At 35.7% G+C, this 23,062-nt stretch overlaps 2 protein-coding genes across 9 annotated transcripts in view; one reads left to right on the top strand and one right to left on the bottom strand.

Moving 5' to 3' along the window:
* Window positions 1-1,181: 1,181 nt before the first annotated feature.
* LOC112521432 (mitochondrial import inner membrane translocase subunit PAM16 like 2-like) lies at window positions 1,182-4,574 on the bottom strand. The gene is made up of 4 exons (XM_025130291.1): window positions 4,457-4,574; window positions 3,407-3,494; window positions 2,310-2,443; window positions 1,182-1,519 (listed from the first exon to the last, which is right to left on the bottom strand). Exons 1-4 carry the CDS (start codon window positions 4,457-4,459, stop codon window positions 1,388-1,390), a joined length of 357 nt encoding a protein of 118 aa, XP_024986059.1. The 5' UTR covers window positions 4,460-4,574; the 3' UTR covers window positions 1,182-1,387.
* A 1,830-nt stretch (window positions 4,575-6,404) lies between these two features.
* The window catches only part of LOC112521455, a 41,837-nt gene continuing 25,179 nt past the window's right edge, over window positions 6,405-23,062 (top strand). For 7 of the 8 annotated variants that reach the window (XR_003070087.1, XM_025130325.1, XM_025130326.1 and 4 more), the window contains exons 1-22: window positions 6,405-6,717; window positions 6,806-6,924; window positions 7,136-7,235; window positions 7,690-7,767; window positions 8,530-8,642; window positions 9,031-9,124; window positions 10,786-10,829; window positions 10,947-11,015; window positions 11,917-11,978; window positions 12,249-12,456; window positions 14,300-14,368; window positions 14,456-14,535; window positions 15,050-15,199; window positions 15,718-15,781; window positions 17,126-17,227; window positions 17,601-17,795; window positions 17,862-17,989; window positions 19,174-19,324; window positions 20,148-20,246; window positions 20,368-20,469; window positions 21,286-21,344; window positions 21,621-21,723. Coding sequence is in view for 7 of the 8 variants with exons in the window: in XM_025130325.1 (XP_024986093.1) it covers window positions 7,139-7,235; window positions 7,690-7,767; window positions 8,530-8,642; window positions 9,031-9,124; window positions 10,786-10,829; window positions 10,947-11,015; window positions 11,917-11,978; window positions 12,249-12,456; window positions 14,300-14,368; window positions 14,456-14,535; window positions 15,050-15,199; window positions 15,718-15,781; window positions 17,126-17,227; window positions 17,601-17,795; window positions 17,862-17,989; window positions 19,174-19,324; window positions 20,148-20,246; window positions 20,368-20,469; window positions 21,286-21,344; window positions 21,621-21,723 (2,067 nt within the window). In the remaining variant the exon portion in view is untranslated. Of the gene's footprint in view, window positions 6,718-6,805; window positions 6,925-7,135; window positions 7,236-7,689; window positions 7,768-8,529; window positions 8,643-9,030; window positions 9,125-10,785; window positions 10,830-10,946; window positions 11,016-11,916; window positions 11,979-12,248; window positions 12,457-14,299; window positions 14,369-14,455; window positions 14,536-15,049; window positions 15,200-15,717; window positions 15,782-17,121; window positions 17,228-17,600; window positions 17,796-17,861; window positions 17,990-19,173; window positions 19,325-20,147; window positions 20,247-20,367; window positions 20,470-21,285; window positions 21,345-21,620; window positions 21,724-23,062 lie in introns of those variants that run through there. The other variant, XM_025130329.1, reaches the window with a different exon arrangement.

Raw genomic sequence — 23,062 nt, forward strand, 5'->3', positions numbered from 1 at the left:
GGTTTACTTCTGAAGTTATATTTCTTTTTTAGAGCAAAATATTAGGTATTATTAGTAACATGTCATTATACTGTCAAATTTGTAAAAAGTGAAATGAAAAAGGTGCTCAAAAATCCGCAAAGGGATCGAGAAGCATGAAAATATTAGATACGTCAATGTATTGTTTAATCCGTTTAAACCAGATTGAGAAGTGTAATATACATTACCACTTATAAAGATAAAATGGTAAATCTTATTTCAATTTATACCAGTAAACCATTTCAAATTGTTCTCTTTGCAATCTTCTAACCTATATAACAAGAACGGCTATCTGTTATTTCATACGAACTCAGAATAAAAGATAAGTTTTTCCTGAATTTTATACAAAAACCCATCAAGGGTATGCGAGATAGTTGATTAGTCGTGCGAAAAAACTTATAACAATAGAAATTTTGCAGCTTGTAATGATTGTCCAAAAGACATCTTAAGATCAAACTATTGAAAAAAGGACAAATTGTATGAAAAAGTAATGTATTTTAACTTGATTCTTATGTTAGGTAACGTACTTTCAAAACTTTTTTTTAATACCTAAGATGTAAAGTTTAAACATTTAAGTACCTGGGTAACAGGTTGAAGCATTAACCGGTTATCATGTTGATGTGGCTAGTGATGGGGTATCCAACTCAGTATTATTTGCCAATCACTCGCCACATCAACATGATAACCAGTTAATGCTTCAACCGGTTACCCAAGTACTTAAATATTTAAAACTTTACATCTTAAGTACCAAAATATAAATTTTGAAAATACGCTATTCAAAATAGGAATCAAGTTAAAGTACGTTACTTTTTTCATACAATTTGTCCTTATACAACCCTTACTACACAAAATCCTGCATCTGAATCTGTTGCTCGTTTTTTTGAATTTAGATGACGACGATGACATCGTGGTTCTCCGTCTCAACGACCAATTCAGGTGAAAATCCAAATTGAAAAGAAAGTGGATAACCAACCATCAACTACTATCCACACCTTTTCAAGAAGGAAATAACCTCTTAGAAGTAGTTAAAAGGGACAGCTTAAATGATAGAAACATTTAAAAAAGCAACGGTTAAAATGTCGATATTTGTAGATGGTAGAATGCATATTCGTAGTTTTTAATTCCTAAAGAACCATAAGACATGGAGCAATAATAATCAAAGATGCTTAAAAGACAATGTACCAAGAGTGCGAACTTATTCATACTCGTATTACAGTAGATAGTAGTCCAGTATAACGTTATCATACGTCACAAGAAAAGATGGCCAATAATGGCTTACGGAAGCATAATTCAAGAATACAAAAATTCATCTCTCAGCATCTATCAGACTACAAATATACAAATGCTTTCAAGGTCAAAGAAGTCACCGTTAACCCACAGGACCACCTGGCTCATCTTTGGCTTGATAAAACGTCTCCAAGCATTCCTTGGCCCTGTGAACCTTCGACTGCAAGTAAAAACTTCCATTTTTGGCGTTGCGCTCAAATAAATTATCATATTTCTGTAGAAGGTTCAACGGATATGTCAGCTGATTGTTATTGGCACATTTGAAAGATGCAACAAACATTTGAAAGCACATTTGGATGATTATAAACATTATTCTTTTGTTTCCATATCCCCTTCCATTAAGGATGCGCTTGGTACACAGGACAGAAAATGGATCATTGTCCCACATTTGACCGGACTTTTATGTGGAACAGATAGGAACAGGCTTTGTTCCACATCCACCCCATGGAACAAGGTGGAACAGAATTATATTTTACCAATATAACCTCAAAATAAACCTAGTTCTCTTATAAAACATCAAATACGTCTCCCTCTTTACATTTTATTCACTGTTTAAATTTTATTTATTGTATTTTATATTCTATAAGCTTTCACTTTATAGTCCTCAAGATATTATTTTTATACAATTTCTATATTTTGATTAATATATGTAATTTATTAAACATTAATGATAATAAAATAATATAGAAAATATATACAATCAAAATGGGAAACTACATAAACTTTTTATTTTTGCGTCATTTGAATCGTCTTGATGAAAACTATCTAATAATATGTTTTGTTATAAATAATATTTATTTCATTATGATTTAATAAATTACATATGTTAATCAAAATATATAAAATATTCAAACACCTCATTAGGGGTAAATTGGTCATTTTATATGTTTGTCATGTCCAGTTATGTCTTACCGACCCTAAACAGCCATCCTGTCCTGTCCTGATACCCTAAATGTTGTACTAGAGGTACAACAATGTAATACAGGGTGAAGACAAGTACTTGCCTGTGCAATCTCCTCCCAGGACGTCTGCTCACTGACACCAAGAATCTGTCTAGCCTCTTGTTCTGTCATAACTTTGCTTCCTCTATGCACAGCATTCTGTAACGTTTCTTGAGCAACACCCGACTTTGAGGCATCTGCAGTTGTGTCCGAAAAGAATAAATAAAATTATACATATATATAACGAAAAGGTAAATAGTTCAGATAATAAACAAGATTATAAGCTGGCAATAATACTTTTTCCACTAAGCAAAGCACGAGCATATGTGCTGACAGATTAGAGAAATTCTCTTTTCATAGAGCATATGTGTATCACATGAAAAAAAGCAATGCAGAAACATCCACCATCAATTTATAATCCAAAAGCTACAAATCAACAAACATTTAGGGGAAAGAAAAAGGCATTGATACTATGCACAAAGAACAGAGGTAAAGTGACACCACTCCTAAAAGGCAGCAAGATATAGTAAATATAGGTGGGCCGACAAGTGAACACGTCATCATGACTGCCATTTACTTCCAATGTAAAAAATATTAAAGAGATGTGGAAGAGAAAGGAGCCCAGATGTAGATTCTCAAACAAATCAAATTGTTGGCCACGACCGGTGCTGTTAAGTTATTGAAATCCAAACTTTTGACAACCTTTCAGAACCAAAAATTCTACGCGGAATCTTTTTTTCAAAACCTTTTTACAAGCCGGGGTCTTCACACAAACCTCTCTACTCCTTGGGATAGAGGTAAGGTCTGTGTATATACTACTCTCCCTATACCCTGCTATGTGTGGTCGGATAATACCAACTTAAATAACACAAACGAACTACTATGCCCCTAACTTGGGCATGTCATGTCCAAAAGCTACTCATTTTCTATCATACCAAATGATGGTTAAAAGAAAAAGAAGCACATGGAGAAGATTATAGCTTTGAACATGCTAAACGGCCTAACAACAATCACCATACGTCCTTTTTCCATGTAACAAATAAACCCCTCATAGTCACCATTAATCTCTTTAACTTACTTTTTTGTTTTGAGTTCTTCTAAACAGAAAACCAAGTACAAAATGTTGTAGATATTTGCAACAAATAAGGCCAGAAACTTACTCTGAAGGGCCTGACGGTATGCTTGAACTAATCCCCTAACCAAGATTCCAGAACCCATCACAATCAGATTTGCAAGAATCTTAGCAGCCTGCAAAAAGAAGTTAACATTGCAATTCAAGAAAACATTTCACGGCGCACTAGGAAGTGTACAATGAACTTCTCATCAACAGTAAACCACGGATTGTACTAATCAATAGTTGCAGTTTTCAATAGGTTGTTTTATAAGGACTTCATGCTTTTTAAATGATAACAAGGTAATCATATGAACTGAAAGAAAACAATAATGAATTCAAAATCATTAATCATAAACAATTATAATAGTGAAGATGCTCAATGGTAATGCTTGTAGACCACGGAACTCAGGCAGACGGAAAAAAGCACTGCACAGTGTGCATTTCATAGAAAACCTACAATGATTTTGCTGTTATAAGAAACCTCCGTGTGGTGAATAATCTGGATAACCTAAACGGTGTACCTCTAAAAATTATCAGTTTAAGTATCAGAAGACACTTGGAATCAAAGCCAGTTGCTTTAGAGCTCACCCCTGGCATTACCCTTGAATATGATTATTTTGTGCTAGAAGTATACATAATCAAAAGGTTGTTCTTTTCTTTTCTATTCTGGGTCAGAATTGAACAAAAACAATGGGATGCTTCAGTACCAATGTACCATCTTCACAGATGTGGGTTACAACTCCTCAAAACAAGATCTTGTTATCAACATAAAATGCTGAAGAGAATAGAAAATAAAAGAAAGCATACTACCTACCCTGATCAATCTAGTAAATCGCATCTGGTACTCTAATTTGATTATCTATCACCAGAACAACAAAATAGAGACATGGAAAAATATTTTGCAGAACGTGAGAGAAATCTTCGATTAAGGCTATTCATAATCAAGCACGCATCCAAACCCAGAAAAAATTAAGACATCTCAATTAAACCATATGAACAACGCCTTTCAAGAATGAATGAATACAATGATTCTTCAAAAACCCAACCATGAATCAAAAGTACATAAACCTAGATATGATGGAAAATTAAAACATACCATGACTATGATCTTAGAAAACTGGTCAGTTTTCGTTCAATTTGAAAGGATTCTGAGATTTCGTCGGAATGAAATTTAGGGTTTTGTTTCTGGTGAAGGAAATGTCGGAAAGATGGACCTGGGAAAGAAGGCGGACATACAAAATCCGTACTCTTATATAAAAAATAATATATGTTCATGTTGGCCCCTTGACTTTTAAAATTTCCTGAATAGGTCATTGACTTTTCAAAAATACCACTTTAGTCCCCTGATAGAGTTTATGGCGTTTGGTTCACCGGAATCCGAAAGAATCTGAAGGAATTTGGATAATCAATTCCATTGATCAAATTACATTTCTGTGTTTAGTTCATTATTTGGGTTTTGGTAACAATTCAAATTCCACATGTGTTGGAATGTAAATTCCTTTTTTTTTTGTGCATTTGGTTTACAAGATGAAATTTGGTGGAAGTATAATTTGTCAAAGGAGTTTAATTTTGAGTAAGTTATAATGGGATTTGACCACATGTTTGGTTAGTAGGAATTTGAATGGAATCTCATAAAATAATTGAAATCTCCACACCGTTCTATGCCCCCCCCCCCCCCGGTTACCACGTAGGTGGGTGCGACGATGAGGATAGTAGCATGGAGTGGGGTGGGTGGTAGTTGTGACGACAATAGTAGTGGCATGGTGGTGGTTGGGCTTGGGGTAGGTGATGCGGGAGTAGGTCGTTGTTATGGTGACGATAGTAATGATTGTGGGTGGGGGCGGGTGGGGGCATGATAGCGACAATAATAAAATGATCATGGTGGGATAGGGGTGGACGGTGTTGGTTAAAATTGATGCAAATGGATGAAATTCAGTTCATTCGCTAATATTAATGAACGATTAATTCATTGATTTGTGGAATTCAAGGGATTTAAATAATCTCATTCATTTTAATAAGTGGACAAAACAAATGAATGGTCAAAGGTTTTCGTCATTTCAATTCCATCAAATTACTTCAAATTCCATGAACTAAACGACCCCCTAAGGTCCTAACAAGGAGTTTCAATTACCATCTTAAAAAAACTATTATGAGAGGTTTGGTTCCCATAATGCTTCTGAATGAATAAATTATGTCAAATTTTTTTGACTTTGAAGGAATTTGACCTCACGTTTGGTTGGCATGGATTAGAATGAAATTTGTTTGTTTGGTTAACTAAATGTAGCTTTAGAATTGAAATGAATAAACGCTAAATGACTAATGTACCCTTTTTTTTAACGGTGGTGGTCGGCGGTGGTTCAAAACCTTGGTGCCCGGGCGTGGTTCAGATGGTCAAATGTGATGGTCGTCGGTGGTCAACAATGTTTCATAGAGGTGGTGATTGAAGGTAGTTAAGATCAGTGATAGTCGACAAAAGTTCAGATGGATATCATATGGGTCTGGGTAAATCAAGGAAGGAAGATGGATAAAATTTTGACTTTTTGAGAAAATGGGACAAAGTGAAATTGAATTCCTTCTCAGCTGTGATGGAATGATTAAATCCATAAATTGTAGAATGTGTGGAATTCGATTCCATTCTATAGATAAGCCAACCGTCTGCATGAAATTTGGTCGACGAATTTGATCATTCAAATTCCTTCATATTCTGTCAAAATCATGCGAACCAAACGTCTCCTTATATTCTTACATTTACTCCATTATGTCTCACTGCCATTGTCGTTACCATCATCACTGTCGCCACCTCCAACAACGCCATCGCCATCGTTACTATTTTATTTAATGAACTAAACAGACATATTCAAATTCTTTTGACAAATTTCATTACAAATTCTGGTTGCAATTAAGTAGATAGATTTCAATTCTAAGATATTCAATTGTAGTAGTAATATAGAGAGGAACAAGTAACAAAGCAGCACGTACAAATGATAAAAAATACGTTTCTCCACTCCAGTTATTCCCCAATTTCCGTCGACCAACTCCCATCCCTTCCCCTCCATCCGCTGCCTTCCCGCCGTCCCTTTTCAAACACCGCCGTGAAACACCACCGTCAAACACCAGCGACTCCATATCTCTTCTTGCCGTCTCTCTGTTTGTACATCTCTTCATCTTCATCGCATATTTTTATGGTGCAACCACCACCGCCGCCTCCAACCTAGCCTTCTGCGTCTCCACCTCTGCCCTACCACTGAGGCAAATACAGTTCTCCCGTTTCAATTTTGCTACTGTCTCGATACTGTTTTCTCTAGCCAGATTTTTCTCTCGGTGATTGATAAATTAGTGTTATTGGGAATTATATTCGTGAGTGTCTTACTATATTATTGTTATCTTCCGGTTTGGGTATTTTTGTCTGTGATTTTATTTCTTATTTTGGTTGATTCATACTCAGGTTTACGAATAATTGATCGAATAGTTAGTGATGCAATCACTCAACAGTTAGACCCACAAAATGTCAGTCAATCATATTCAATTCCCATGCTAATTTGACACCGAGGTGGCAATTTTCAGGTAATACGTTAAAGTGATGTTTATGTTTTTTTTTTGGATTCTATTGACGTAGTGATCATCATATAACTGTGTCGATTCAGTTCGTTGATTGTCTGTAAGTTACGTTCTTGTTCATGGTTATCATTTTCCACTTGTAATTGTTCTGAGATTACTGTACTATGGTGGCGGTTATGCAGATTCTTGATGTTCTGATTGTATTTACTTTGTATAGGAAATGTTTGAAGGTTTAGTACGGCAGCTGATATTAGGTTATCTTGGGCAATATATTAAAGATATACATAGGGAGCAACTCAAGATCACATTGTGGAATGGTAAGCCACCACTATCTTTCATGGCCTTCTGTTGATGTAGTTTTTGTTATATGTGGCTTGTTACATTTCATTATTGTTGTCACAGAAGATATTTCTGTAGTCTAGTCTTTTGACTCATTGTGGTTTTAGGGGTATAACAGTATTGGAATAACACTAATGTCACTGTTACAACATTTTTGGTCTACTCCGTTAATATGCTATACATCATTTCGATTTAATTTTTTGTCATTGGTCTAAGTTGGAAAAACGATGTGATGGAAAAGGCATTTTTTGTCATTTTTATTTGTAACTTGGTCTATAACATTAGTTTTATCGTTGATATAAGAGGAGGTTATCAACACTTCTAATTGGTTTGGTGTCTCCTTCAAGTATTTGGCATAATCTTCTCCATCTTTAATGAATTTCTTTAGTTTGTTGTCATTGGAGTTGAATATGTGTTTCTTATTTTATGCAGAGGAAGTGTTATTGGAAAATGTGGAGTTGATTCTAGAAGCGTTCGATTACCTCGAACTTCCATTTGCTCTAAAGCAAGGTGATCTATATCACCTTCAAACTTACAATGCTTTTCTTATGTTGTTATTGTTGGTATGTGTAGAAAATGTTAATTATTGTGATCCAAATACCTCTATTGTTTTACTTTCTCCCATCTGGAGTGCAAATATACCTGTTATCTCTCTTGATACAACCTCTGAGGAATCTAATTTGGTTCTTGATTCTTGAGCTGATATTGAGAGAATTAGGTAGAAGATGGAGGAAAAAAGGGAATTTGTTGAGAGAGAGAGAGAGAGAGAGAGAGAGAGTGAAGATAGAAGATAGAAGGGCATAATCAGCTGGCTTCTTACTGGCCATGCTTGCAATAGTTAAATAGAAGAAGACTGCATAGTTCTGTGTATCATATCTACCTACCTACAACAATGGAAGTGTGTACATGTAGCTGACCTAAGTGGTTGATTGTCTAGTATTTTTCTTACATAATTCAAACTGGAAATCTCTATACATTGTCTGTGAAGTTTGTGTAAGAAACAAGGTATAACATATACGATTTGAATGTTGTTCCAAATCTTATTGAATGAATATTTGACGCAATGATAACTTTCCTGATTGGTTTCTTCTGTTGTTTTTTTCTCAACACAAGGAAGATATATACGGTGCCACAAATTGTTCCTTCGATAATTTAATTCAGTTATGGAGGGTGAAAGTAGTTGCGTTGGTTTCTCTTTTTTAAGATAGTTGTCATTAATCTGGATTCCTACTTGCTTCTCATCCCACATTGACATCTTTGAATGTTTGGTAGGCCGGGTTGGGAGGTTAAGCATTAAAATTCCTTGGAAAAAGCTTGGCTGGGATCCTATTATAATAATGTTGGAGGATATATTGGTTTGTGCTTCCCAGCGTGAGGATGAAGAGGTAAGTATAAATTCATTTCAATATATTAGTATTATGTATCTCCCTTATATCAGTTAACTTCTCACATTGTTTTATATATTTTTGATGCTAAGCAATTCCAAAAAGTAACTAGACACGTGTGGAAACCACATATGTTTTTTCTTTTCACCGCCAAAAAAAAGATTAGACTTATCATGTCAAACTCGTCTTCATGCTTGTGGGCTAAAGTTTTCTTTCCCTGAAGTATCTGAAATGAATGCCAATCCTCTAACTTGTGTCAAAACTACAACCCTGTTGATGATGAGTTTAACCACACAATTGTAGTTGGTATATGTATTTCAGAATAGGGTTTTGGAAGTTTTCATATTCTACTTCTTTAGTCAATCTTAAACTGTTATTCTTTATGTAGTGGAACACTAATGATGTTGAAAGAAGAGAGTTTGCTGGCAAAAAAGCCAAACTTGCTGCAGCGGAACTGGCTAAGTTATCGCAACGTGTATGTGGTGAGTGACTGCCTTCCACTCGTCGGTTACATTTCATGTTTTTCATTGTACACTAGGATGGCATGCATTAATGTATATAGACAACCCTAGTTGTTGAATAATAGATGGGGAACAACACTTGATTTGTATCTTGAGGATGATAAAGAATTCGACAAGAATGTATCAAAGAGGTTTCGAGGATGTGGAGAAGAATTGTGTGTATCTGAAAGCTGCTTGTTGCATTTTCACAATTGAGAAGGGGAAATTTGGATAGCACAAGGTTCTTTGGAATGTAAGGATAACTATGGGTTTTTAGTGGTTATAGGTAAAACTAGGAGTGTTCATTGGGTCGAAAACTGTAACAAAATAATAATAACGAGGAATAAAAAACCAGACAGATCTGAACTGGTTCGGTCCCAAACAGGACCGTGAATCAAATACAAACTTGGGGTTTTTAATTTGAAAAATATATACCTAAAGCAATGTTCTTTGAGGTTTGAAAAAAACAACAAAAACCCAGCTTGGTACTGGTTCTAAAGCTGACCCGAATGAACCAAGAGTTGGTTTGTGAATAATTCCTGAACGGAGAACAAAGTGGGAACCAATTTAGAAAAAGATTAAAGACTGAAAATGAACGAAATGTAGTTGGTTTGTTTACAGTTTGGTCAGGTCCGAGTTTGGTTTTGTTGGTCTTGACCAATTTCTGTTGACCCCCACGTAAAAAATGAGTTTTAGTTAATTGCTATTTAACTATACTCATTGTTAATTTATCTACCTACTCTGTCACAAAAAAATGTGAGGTTCGATTTAACATGTAGTTATTTGTAAAATATCTAAAATATCTTTAATTAGGACAAAATAAAGAAAACTTGTGGACCAAATTCGAGAGTGCAAATATTAATGTTTATTCATGAGAAAGAAGTAAGGTTGGATTAAAGCTTGTTAGAAAAAGGGAGGTTGCAGTTTCTGGGATAATCTAAAAGGAAAATATTGTGCTTTTTTTGGGGAGTGGGAGTATTTTAGTTTGCACTTGTTAAACTTGCTCTGTGTTTATTGAAGTTGTCGAGTATTTGAATCTTAACACATTTATATTAGTTAAAATATGAAATTTAATTTACAGTGTATTCATTTTTGCACATATTTAAACTTTTTTGTGAGTGCCAAGCATCAACTCATGGCTGGGTCCAGGAAAACAGGTGTTTCGGTGGGCTTGTGCTTTAATTAAGAGCGAGTGTTACATGAAATTATTTTTCTCTAAAATATAAAGGTATGAGAGTTCTTCATGTTCTTAACTGGGATGAAGGCTTGCTTAGTTGATTTATATTTTAAGGACATGTATTGAAGAGTGATGCTTTAAGTTAAGGGTTTCACAAGGCCAAGTAGAAAATGTGTACTTTCTGCCAGCCAAAATGAATTTACCATCAGAAGGCTGAGTTGATCAATAAGCCAGCTTCTTAAAATGTCCTATAATTTAAGGAATAGATACACAGCAGAATTATTTGAGAAGTCGTCATCTTTAGTCTAGCAAGGAAGGTTGCATTTTTGCCATTTTATAACGAGTCTTGTGGAGTCATTGACTTTCTAGGATATGGTATCTAGGGGATATCAACCTTGTTGCATCGAGCTGATAAAAGATAAGCATTTTTCACATGTTTGGTGCTAATAAAATCTCTCTTCTGCAGATAATCAGACTGGGAACTCATTTACTTCATACATTACTGCTAAGGTAGTGAGATTCTTTGTTGCTTTAACTGCTCAATAATGATAAAAATCATTTACAGTTATGTCTGTGTTTCCTTTGCTTGTTAGGGTTACTGATATCTATTTCTATCATGCTCTCCAGATTATTGATGGCATTCAAGTCTCTATCAAGAATGTTCATGTCGTATACGGAGATATGTCAAATGACAAGGTACTTTTTGTGGTATTACATAAATTATCTTCTTAAAATGCAAAATCCCACTTCATTGAAGTACTCAAAGTTTTCTTTTTAGTAATTAATTATGCTAGTTTTGATGGATGAGTTTCCTTTTATTCTGCAATGGTATTACACTATTACTGTGTATAACTGAGAATCGTGAAAAGGTTAAAGTGCTTTTTTCTGTGTAACCTTTCTGCCACCAGCCACCCAATTTTCAAGGTTATTGTTGAAGAAAAAAAGAAACATCAGCGGCATGTCATAGCAAGATTATGCAGGTAAAAGGCAGGAAAAAGTTTAGATTACAAATGGCAGGAACTAGGCACCCCCAAAAGATGAAATGCCAAGTAAAGCAGTTCATCTAGACATCATATAAAAACCTTAAAATAGCAACTCCAGGAATCACCTGAAGAAGATATAAGTATAACCGTACAGGACAGCTCATAGAAGTATGGTTATTCTTGTACACGGTTTATATGATTAGTAGTAAATAATCCCTCTGAAGGCAGTTTTTGCTCTCCACCTTCTGATATGTACCCAATTAAATCCACTTTTACAATCTCAAAAAATCTTTTTGTGACTTAAATTACCATTTAACATTACCAAATGGAACTTTCAAACTCATTTCTAGCAATTGTTAGACATTTATTGTGAAAGCATGCTTCACTCTCTTTCTTCCATCCCTCTTCCATCTGGAGGTACAACTTCCAATATAGTGATGATTTGGAAAATCCATCTAAGTGAGTTTGGTATATGCATATGTAGTCAATATTAGCTATAATTTTGGGACAGGAAAGTATTAATGTGCTATGTTTGGTCTGTTTAGCTGATGAACATATTTCATTGTAAATGATATTAGATGAAATATTACTATTATATTTGGTTTGTCTTGCAGGCACAAACTGTATTTGGTTTGAAGTTGACTAGTTTGACAGCAATGAAGCAAAATCTTGTTGGGTATTCCCTGCTTTCTCTACAACCATACTGCTAAGCATAGCCTTTTAAGGCATGATAGACAATATTTTCACAGTTTTTTCACCGTCATACCTCCAAAAAATACCAATAACATACTTAGGTGCTCACAGTTGCATCTATTAAATCCTCCGTTTTCAATTGACCTATTTTTTCAATATATTGACTACTTAAAGTCTCAAAATCTGACTACTGGTTGGAGAGGATGTAATTGTACTCTAGCTAAACTTGTCATTCTTTCAATATATTTTTCAGGGTATCTAGTGGTAAGGTGAGAGCCGGCCAAGTAAACAAACTTGTTGAGATTCAAGGTTTGGAAATATACTGTAGAACCATTCATGGATCTGCAAAGGATCTGTATACTGGCAATGGTGAAGACTCCATGTCAGTGGCTGCTGCAAGTTTTCATAGTGATGAACATATTCACCTGTTGGCCCCGGTGGATGTATCTGCTTCTCTTTCGGTATGTATGCACTGCATGGATTATATCACAATAAATTTCTTCATGCAGTTCTGGTATATTTTTAGGCGTCTCCCTATTTCCAACCATTTTGGGAAGTCTATTCATTATTCTTCATATACCATTGGCTTTCTTTTATGGAAATTCATTTTGTTGAAAATTGTTATAGTTTGCTTTCATTTTATCTAGCGCTTTGTATTGTTTTTCTTGGTAGAAAAAAATTGTTGAGATGGATTACTCAAGTACAAACAAGGTAAATAAATGGACCTTCACATTCACAAGGAGTTACCAACGAGGGTATCAATAGTTATTGACCTTCAATCTCTTCTAGGGTCTGATATAGCTGGTCTTCTTAACATCCCCATTGCTATTGAGCCAAAAATAACCACATTTTCCCTTAAACAATGACGTAGCTTTTTGTCCTGGAGGACTTCATGATAGCAGTTTGTTATGGGATCAGAATGACATGAAACTACTCTAGGAGATCCTGCTGTCTTTCTACTTAACCTTAAGTAAGAGACTGCAGAAGAGCTGCTGGAGATCCTTGCTGCTCATTCGTGGTTGATCAGTTAACTACAAAAAGTCACAAAATCCTCCAACTCTTGAACATTGAAGATACAACTTTGAAACAAGACAGTCTGCATATATCACATCATCCATGTATGTGTATAATGATTAATGATCTTTAATTGTGGTAGATGATTGTTTTAAAGTTCGTTGAGAAGTAGAGGCTGGGTGAATCTGGATATTTATTAGCAATTTAATTTTCTAAATTTTTATTGGCATAAAATGGAATAGTATTTGGAACCTTTTTGTTACTTCATAGAGGAAGCATTTTGGATCCTGAAATTATGAACTGGTGAGCCAAATTAAGGACTTGATATTGCATGAATGCCTGTTTGCATGTGTACAATCTATCACTGCCCATTGGTGACAACTCAGTTAATTCTTTCTCAGTATGCTTAGGAAGCAAGGTTTTTAGATTTGATCAAAGCAGAGAAACTCGCCTTCTTGTTGTCCACAAGCAAAAGTCGGTCAAATCGGTCGGACCCCTGCCCCTGAACGTCGAATGAAATAGGTGGCTGGGTTCTTTTTCTATGACCCTTTTGATATGGTACGCCAACACAACATTAGGGCCGGCCCCTTCATTCTATACTGACCCTGACCCGGGCTGTGTGGAACCAGGTCTTTTTCGGTTTCAGCCCCCCCTCGAATAGGTAGGGTCGGTAGGACTGGGTGAGAAAGGGTTCCTTGTTGCCAATAAACTTTCCCGCGACAGGTGGCTCCCTCTTTCTTCCGGTAAGAAAGCGGTTTTTTCCCTATGGATGTGACTTACCTTCACCTTCAGACCTCTTCCACCTTTAAGGTCATAGCACCAGCACCTGAACGCTTACTCTTACTGCTCTTCTCAGGTTCACCTCTTTTCTTAGGATTGGCTGCCCTGAGGTTCTTGTTTGGAATGTGACATTTGCTACTTTTGTCTTTCTGCAATGGAGTGATTGCTGCTCACGTGTGCTGGCATCTACTGATATCTTATTTTTCCTATAACTTATGACGAATTACAAGAGATAAATGAAGCATGATAGCAAGAGAATATCTTCTTTGTATTCCTGTGTTAAACTTAATAAATAGAAAATAAGAAAAACATGCACAGTTTGTAGCAGATGTCGTGTTTTTTGCTACCATGTGATTGTGAAAGCATATTTTCATAGAAACTAAACTGCCTAGACATAAAAGTTGGACCTTTTTGTATCTTGCACCATTCTTTGGAGCTATGTGATATGTCTTCTGCTTGATTTATGCTTAGTATGTATATTAATTAGCTTTCTGCTTATGTTCTTTACAGGTGAACAGGTATGGAAGGCTCGAGAATAATGCTGCACAATATTCTGTTGATGTCGAATTATCTGGCTTGGTTAGTTCCATAACTTTTCTAATTATTATGTTTTTAGGCTAACTATTTGACAATATATAACATGCTGACATGATGCCACAATTTTAGGTCTTGTCCCTGAATGAAGATCAGTTGCAGCAAATATTGTATCTATATGATTATCTATGCGTCTGTCGGCTAAGAGAGAAGTGAGTGGAATGTCGTTTAATTAGTGTTGTACTTTTTAATTACACACCAACTCACCAAGTAGCTTTCTTGTCTGTTATAAGCCCTATATGATTGATGCACACATTCTGTTTCATCTCTTTCCATGAAAATGAGCACCCCTATTAAGTTTCAATGTAGAGTGCATGCTTTGATGGTATTTTGTTATAGAAGTTGTTACTCATGTTTAGGTTTCATGATTGTGCAGAATGAAACACAATCTTTTTTGACATAGCATATATCGTTCATAATAGGTTCAATTCTTAAAGTTTATATTCTTGCACAAATAGTGAACTTGCATTATTAGATGCATGGATTAAGCAGAGAATTATGTCCTCTTTCTTGCTATCATATGCTTCCCTTTATTTGTTCATTAAGACTACTAGTGTATAAATGGTTGAATCAATTATTTCTGACTGGGTAATTGGTACAAAAACGTATGTGATTAGTGAACCTGTAGATTCTCAAAGATCGTACAATACTTTTTAATGTTTTCAGATATGGACGCTATCGTCCCTGGAGGAGCCCTATATCGGAGAGACCTGCGGGATGGCAGATACGGTGGTGGCACTATGCTCAACAATCTGTGCTATCTGATGTTCGTAAAAGACTGAAGAGAACTTCATGGAAATACCTTGGAGAACGGCTGTAAGTTGTTTCTCATTCAAAACTAAACTGTATCATGCTATTCTATTTGTTTGCTTCTCATTGTGATCTTGCATCTTTCATCTAGGCCTGCTTAAAATCTTAAAATCTTTTACTAAAATGAACTGTCTAGTACTTGAACAATTTGTATCTAATTTATTCCCTGCACGGGATTATAAAGGGTCGACCACCCGATAATCTTTACTGGCTAGCTGTATGCTCCCAGAGTTTGCTTCATACTACGGATAAATTTCTCTAATAAATTACAACCTGTATATGTATTTTGAGTTTTTATTTGCATAACGCTCCCCAAGTTTCATTATTATTCAACAGAATGAACTCATATATACAAACTACTTTTCCATTTTGGGTTATCTTATATTTCTCAAACTAATCCCTAGGTTGTATTACATTCTCTCCAAAATACATAAGATCTTTTGCAAAGAGACATGATCGTATATTTTTCTGTAATCATTGTACCTTGCTACCTCTTATTATGGTTCTCAATTTTCCTTGTACAGAGGTAGAAGACGGCGGTATGTCAAGTTGTATAAATTGAAATTGGAATGCCTTCGAAAAGAGGAGGTGAGGTCATTACACATATGGTGTTCTGCAAGATTTTATTTTTGATATACATGGATTTCTGACTTTATGAGGACAGAGATGTACTATGTTTCACACCTTGAATAACTTTTCAATTACATTTGTTGAGCGGTACCTACATCAACTTTTTCATCTGTGGTTACTATTTTAAGGATTCGGGTAAGGATAGTGATTAAATATGGGTTTAAAGTATAATTGGTGTCTGTTTCTTCTACCTTAACATATGAGTTGAATCAACAATCAACTTTGTCGATCCTACCTGAAATCAACTTTTTCGTCTGGGTTAGAGATATTGGAACTTCTTTCTGTGTATTAGTCGGTATATGCATCTTTTAGCTGGTTACCTTTGAGTTTTATCAACTAGAAACTGTGGACTCAGGGATTTGGGTGATGCCACCACTGACCTTTACTTTTTAATGGGTGTTTTCAATTTAAAGTATTGCACATCGATCATGGTTGCCTCTTTTTTTTGGGTTGGCATAGCTATGTATGGCTGCTTCATGTGGAATTATTACAAGATCGTTGAAATTGAAAAGTTTATCTCTACCTGCACATTTTTATGAGGTCATGCTATCACACATCTACAATCATGTCTATACAAAAATCTGCAGCCTTATGTTCTGTCACATATAACATATGGACAATGTTAATAAGTTGGTTGATCGATATAGAATTATTGAGCATACTGTTACCTTGGATTTTGGGCACAGGAGATCGAACTATTGGTATTCTGGGATGCTTTCATATCATATATCAAGATTAACCAGCTACATAATCTGAAAATTGGTATAATAGTATTTAGGTCATTTCTTATTAACAGAAGTCACTCCCATGGCCATTAGAAAGTAATATAAAGCGCAATATAGCTGATGCGTGTAACTGCTTATCTTGGCTTATCACTATGATCTATCTAGTTTGTAGGTGACTACCAAACATATATGTTTTTTTTCCGTATCTTTCTTTCCTGTATCATGATTGTCACACCATATTTATCATACCAAGTTTGTCCCAAAATAAGTGTCCACTTTCAAAAATAGATAGTTATAATTTACTAAATTTCCAGCTCTACCCTTAATTATGACACAAGAGTATTTAAGAGTTGATGAGATGGAGAGACAGAGAGAAGGTTTGCCTCTATCACTAAGGGAAAAGTTGTCATTCAGTTAATTAGAAAGTGTTATAATTACACATTTCTGAAACTGTGAATTTTTTATTGTGGGCATTTATTTGGGATAGAGGGAGTATGAAATCTTAACAATTTGTATCCGACTATGTCAGTTTAGTTGTCTGTCTTGGTTTACTCATTATTGGTAATTATGTAGCCAGCTTCTGGATGATGCAATTGTTTCCGAGTTGGACCAAATGGAGAAAGTATCCGATATAGACGATATCTTAAGTTATAGGTCTGCTGCTGAGCGTGAGCTTCAGGTATGATTTTAATCGTTGTGACTGTATACTAGCTTCTAGAGTTGATCTGGTGACATTGGCATCATTATGCTTACTCTTCTTGATGTAGGCAGCCATTGGTCTGTTTTATGTTTTAGCTTGGTCCTTGTTTATTTATGTGGCTGGGTACCGGTTGCTCCTTGGTGACTGGTTGGTCATTGGTTCAAGTTATGGAGACAACCTTTTTGCAAAATGCAAGGGGAATGGTGTGTATGAGGATTCCCCCCCCTCCCCCCCCACCATCACAAAACCATGGATCCTTGGTGCACCATGGGTCTGCTTTATTGTTTTCTTCTTTACATCTATTGCATGTGCATTTTACTTATTCCTTATATTAAAGACTATGCACATGTAGGAATTCTTGGTGGATTCAGCTTCTTGTGTTGGTGATAATGAAGCCAATACTACTAATGACAAGTCGCTGGATGATGACCAACCATCAAGCAAGCCCCAAGGATGGTTGAAGTGGCTTTCCCGGGGCATGCTTGGTGCAGGAGGCACAGATGATTCCAGCCAGTTTTCTGGTGTTGTCTCAGATGAAGTAATCAAGGTATGTGTGTTATGCTAGGTTAGGCAAAATGATTCCACTTGATCTGATCATCATATAATTTTACAGGATATTTACGAGGCAACAAAGTTTCATCCTGCACCTTCCCCCGTTCTGGATGCTGCTGGAAGTGATGGAATTCTTTTGTCCTCCATCAAATTCTCTATAGATCGAATTTCTGCAGCGCTGCGCAACAAGTATGATCTATTATTGCAACCTTGTGAATGTTTAAGACTTCTAAAGGATTAGGTGTGTAACATAAAATGCATCCAACCAAGTGATGCACGTATCCTGCATGTCATTGGCATTTAGATGCAGAGACTCTGTCATTTGACATCACAAGCTGTGAATTCTTGCAAGCTTCTCCTTTCTGTCTTACCAAGTGTGATTAATAGATTCTTGGTGATGTAATGCGGAATGATGAAGGTCCAGAACTCCAGATACATATTTCTTTCCATCTTGTACTCACCTAAACCAGATACCAACTTCATCCTTGACTGTTAAGTGGTGTTGAAAGTAGCAGTTGGCTATGTTGCTTGTCCAACTTTTGCAGTATAGATCTATGGAAAAACTACTACAAAGATAAGAAGTTACCAAAGGCTAAAATTATGCTCTTGTTGCTGGCAATGGGCAGCATACACGAGGCTAAGACATTATATTCTTTTAGCAGATTCCGTGCAAAAGATTTTCAGTCTGTTTAAGGGGGTTGCTGTTTCTTGCACTTTAGGTTCTGATAGGTTGGTTTATCTTCTTCTCGTTGGTGCATGGGTCGATTTGGTTGTTGTGTTGTGTGCAGGTAAGGTCTGCGTACATCCTCCCCGCCTCCCCAACCCTACCTCTGCTGGGATTTACTGGGTCTGTTTGGTTTAGTATACTATTTTTGCCTTATAGTAAAATTTTGATGATGAAGCTAAGGCTTTTTTTAATGTATGACATGATCGCATGCTTATGAGGCATGCTTGCTTGAAATGAACCCATGCGTGTTAGTGGAAAAGCATGGTAACTTATCACTTCATATTCACCATACACTGACCTAGTATCGATTTGGGAGATGGATTGGGTACCAAGAAACAACTCACCTTTCCACCTTTGTGGCTAGGCATATCCTATACTTGTATATTGTTCACAATTGGCTCCTCTAGATGATTTCCGTTCTTGCTTCTGTGCTTTTCATGCATATATCAAGTTGCTACTTTCTGATTTTCTGCATGAGAACCATGTCCGACTAAACTTATAGACAAATATCCGTTGATGTTAGTCTGGCATTCGCATATATCAAGTTGCTACTTTATTTTCTTGAATGAAATTTTGAATGATCTTTAAGCTCACTTTTTTTTGGGAATGACTGATTAGTTTCTAAGACGTTCTTTCTTTTTCCTAGGAAGTTCGCTCGTGCTATTGCTGAAGTGGTTTTTGAGGGGAATTTAGTGGAGTGCATGATATCGGAAGAATCTGCTGTTGTTACTGCATCAATCAATACTGTTGAGATGATTAATCCATTAAATGAGCAAGTCATTTTACTTGTTAACAGGGTTTGTCTCTTCATATGTTTTCTGTACCTTTTTGTTCTTATTAATAGGGGAAGTTCTGGAGGTATTTGATTTTCTACTTTATTTGGATTTAACTTACCCATATGCGCTTGCTTAAACTATTATAGTTGATACACACATACACACACATTATGTATATATTGGTTGTCTAAAGTCCTTTTAAGCCTGCAAAGATCTTAAAATCAGCTGCTCCTTTACTTTCTCGAGTAGAGTCCTGGTTGATGTATGTTTCTGCATTTTAGCTGGTGAACATGTTTTAGTCTGATGTGCTCAAGGAACGGCATATCTGCTTGAAACATGAGCGATCATAAAACTGTCATCATTTTATGAGAAGTCTTTTGCATCGCATGTGCTATGTAATTATGATTTAACATGCTTTTCAATTGCATACCAAAACTAGAGTCTGACTAGGTCTATATGCTTTGGTCTGATGCAGAAGAAGACATTTTAGAGAACACTATTGGCTGCAAAGAATTCAATTTCTTTATTTAAGTGACTGGAATGTGATAGCGATGATAATTGTAATCTGCATGTGCAGTGTTATTGCTTGTGACCTCTAGCATCGGTTATGCTTGGTAATGAATTTCGAGGTGGAATGAGATTCAAGTCAAGTTTTGGGAAATATTAATGATAAACTTATTGTTTACCCTAATCTTGCTATCCAAATCAGTAACTTTGATTAGGATAAATAGTATTTCTGCCAATGTCTTAATAATATTTCTTCATAATTGTAGATAAAGTCCTCCAATGAACTGCTTTTGTGGTTTGTTCTTGATTGTTACAAGTATTGTCCATTTTCTCTCAGGTCATATCTGAAGAGCAATTTCTTGAAGCGGGGAAACCATCTCTTAATATCCATGCTTACATTCCAAAAGAAAATCGTGAGGGTGAATCGACATTGAGGGTACTATGACTATGCTTGCAGTTTTCTAATTACGACAGAAGATGTCATTGCCACTACTAGCTCTTTTGTCTTGTGTTAGAAGCTCTGATGATGAAAATGACCATTGGCTTTTTTTTTTCAGGTCCTGCTTGAGCCGATGGAAGTGACTTGTGATCCAACATTGTTTTTTAATATTATGGAGCTATATACTGTACTGAGTTCCTTTAAATCTCATGAAGAAAGGGTCAGTGTTCTTTTTCTAGTTTACATTCTGTGAAGTATGTGCATTCTTTTTCAAGACATTATGTAGAGCATCATTACTTTTTTATTTGTGAAAGTAATGCTTCTAGGTGGAATTCTGTACCATGTGTTCTTTTCTAAGAACCTTCCGTAGATCACAACATTTATCAAAATAGTATATGTAGTTGACAGTTAAGAAGAAGCATCATCGGTTCATTTAATAGTTGAATTGTAATTATTTTTTAGATTTCGTGAACATATGAAAACACACTTTCAATACAGTATACTTTCTTACAATTACTTTTTTAAATGACTAGTTTCATTGTTTCATTGATGCAATTAATTAGGGAAAACTAAGTGTGAACCTTGCTGATTATAGTTATTGTCTTAACAATATCACACTGCCTTTATTTTTTTTTTGGTAGGATTATATGGTCCAATTCTCGTGTGCAATTGGTTTTGTCTTACTTTATGCTCCAAGTAGACTTGCCTGGTGAAAAATCACTCAGCTAAATCATATAGGCCAAGGATGCTTCTCTGCTCCGGATCTCTCTCCTTGTGAACCTTCCATTGTGTATTTTTATCCCGATGGACACATATTTTGCTGTAGTCGTAGGATCTCATTTTGCTTGGTAGTCATCTGTGATGCCATAATACATGCTGATGTTGGCAACTTGACATGGATGTCATATCCATCTGCAGATGGCAAAGACAATATTATTTGAACATACAACATAATTTCTTGTAACAAATAGCATCAGTTAAAGGCATGAAGTTTATGAGATCAGGAATAACAGCTTCCACTGGTTTCATGTTACAGGTCCTAGAATCACTCAATGGGATAAATGATGTGAAGTCACGGCTAATATCAAAAGCCGAGTATGTCTTCTGTTATGCTCTTACTAGGTTATTATTTCCAGGAGCTACCGAGTCTGCAACTGCTATTTATGAGATTTGTATTTCATTTGTTGATGATATCCCTTTGGGGTGTGGTTCAGTACTCATTGGGGCACAAACTAGAATGGAGATCTCAAGTTTGACTAATCTCATATCCCTCTAGGGTCAAGAAATGAAGTTAACAGCAACAGCTTGCTTAGAGCTATATCTGCTTAAAAAATATATCTTTTATGTATTTTCTCTTCTGTTGTTTTGCAGATACATATTGTCAATTCGAAAGAGAATCATGTGGGATATTAGTTTGATAAATATTAAGATCATTATTCCCTGGGAGAATGGGAAGTCAGAGATGCATAAATTGGTATTTAATTTATATTGACATGGTCGTCCATTTTGAATCTTCTATCGTGATATGATTTAATAATTTGATATGATCATCCTGTTCTGTATGTTTGGCAACAATGTTGTATGCCCTCAAGTTTTTATACAACTGTTTTTTTTTTTCATGACTTTGTTACTTGCTAAAATGGCATTATGTATTTATTGGTGATTATGTAATTGATCTATATATGATGATTTCCATCTTGTTTGCATATCCAGTTTGGTAAGTCTAGAAAGCCAGAATCGCACATCCATTGGCATATGTTGAAAAGATATACAGGACATTCGATCTAGTTGCTACTAAGGAACATTTTTCATGATTGAAATCATCATCAAATAAAGTAAATAATAAAATACTATTAGTGATTAAAGTGGTTATCTTAGTGGCTCTCAGCTGATGAGCTTCGTTCTGACTTTATGAAAACAGTATTTGCTTGCAACTGGAATATTATAACATAATACAAGTGATTTTTTTCTTGGTAAATGGGATGCAACCCTAGATAAATCTGATAAGTGAATTTTTTGTTCACACTGGGCAGCTTAGGGGTTTGTGGAAAACAAAAGATTTTAGAACTTAGGGGGGAGGATAGACGAAGAAATAATGGGACATTTCATGTTATATAACCAGTTGCTGAACTGTCGAAAACAGTTTCAATTTTGAGATAAAGCTCATCTAGTTGCCAACCATGAAGAGTTGACGGCCCCCTCTTTCAGTGAGCATAAAGCTAATATATGTCTTAGAGAACATCATGTAACATCAGGAGATATCAGGAAAGATGAGATCTCAAGTGATAATGGCAAAGCAAAGTTGGCACAGATGTCACAACCATGATATGAATGAACTTGCTGGCATGTATTTCTGATATTGATGGGAGTCTACACATCATGTGCTATGTGTTCATTTCTGGAAGACAACAAACTTCTCTTAGATATGTACTGTATCTAGATGTGTAGGTCTCTTAGTGTTCTGGTGCTTTCTTGCTGAAATGGAACTGTAACCTTTTGTAGTCTTTTTTGCTTCCAGCACTTTCATTCTCTTGGTTGGATGTTCATCCGGGCACCATAATGTTGCCTAATTGTTAGGTCACATGCCTTGGAATGAGCTAGACAATAAGGAAATGCCATTTCATTGAAATGAAGTACCTAATTTTTCATCATGCTCCAAATCTCCAATGATTTGGACTGTCCTTGAAAAACCAGGAAAGTTTTAGTGGCAAGTGGTTTTGCCTGCACCTAATTGAAAGCAACTTCATTAAGGGCGTGTTTCCAGCTCATTTTTACATTTTGCTCGAGGAAGCAAAATACTTCATTTTGATGCC

The sequence above is a fragment of the Cynara cardunculus genome (genome assembly GCF_001531365.2).
Source record: "Cynara cardunculus var. scolymus isolate 2C chromosome LG 11, CcrdV1, whole genome shotgun sequence".
NCBI classification, from domain to species: Eukaryota; Viridiplantae; Streptophyta; class Magnoliopsida; order Asterales; family Asteraceae; genus Cynara; species Cynara cardunculus.

What these genes read in the sequence shown, in the direction of transcription:
- LOC112521432 (XM_025130291.1), bottom strand. An exon ending in ATACCGTCAGGCCCTTCAGA is followed by an intron (nt 2,444 to 3,406) that starts GTAAGTTTCTGG and finishes ACACAACTGCAG; the next exon opens with ATGCCTCAAAGTCGGGTGTT. An exon ending in CCTGGGAGGAGATTGCACAG is followed by an intron (nt 1,520 to 2,309) that starts GCAAGTACTTGT and finishes AACCTTCTACAG; the next exon opens with AAATATGATAATTTATTTGA.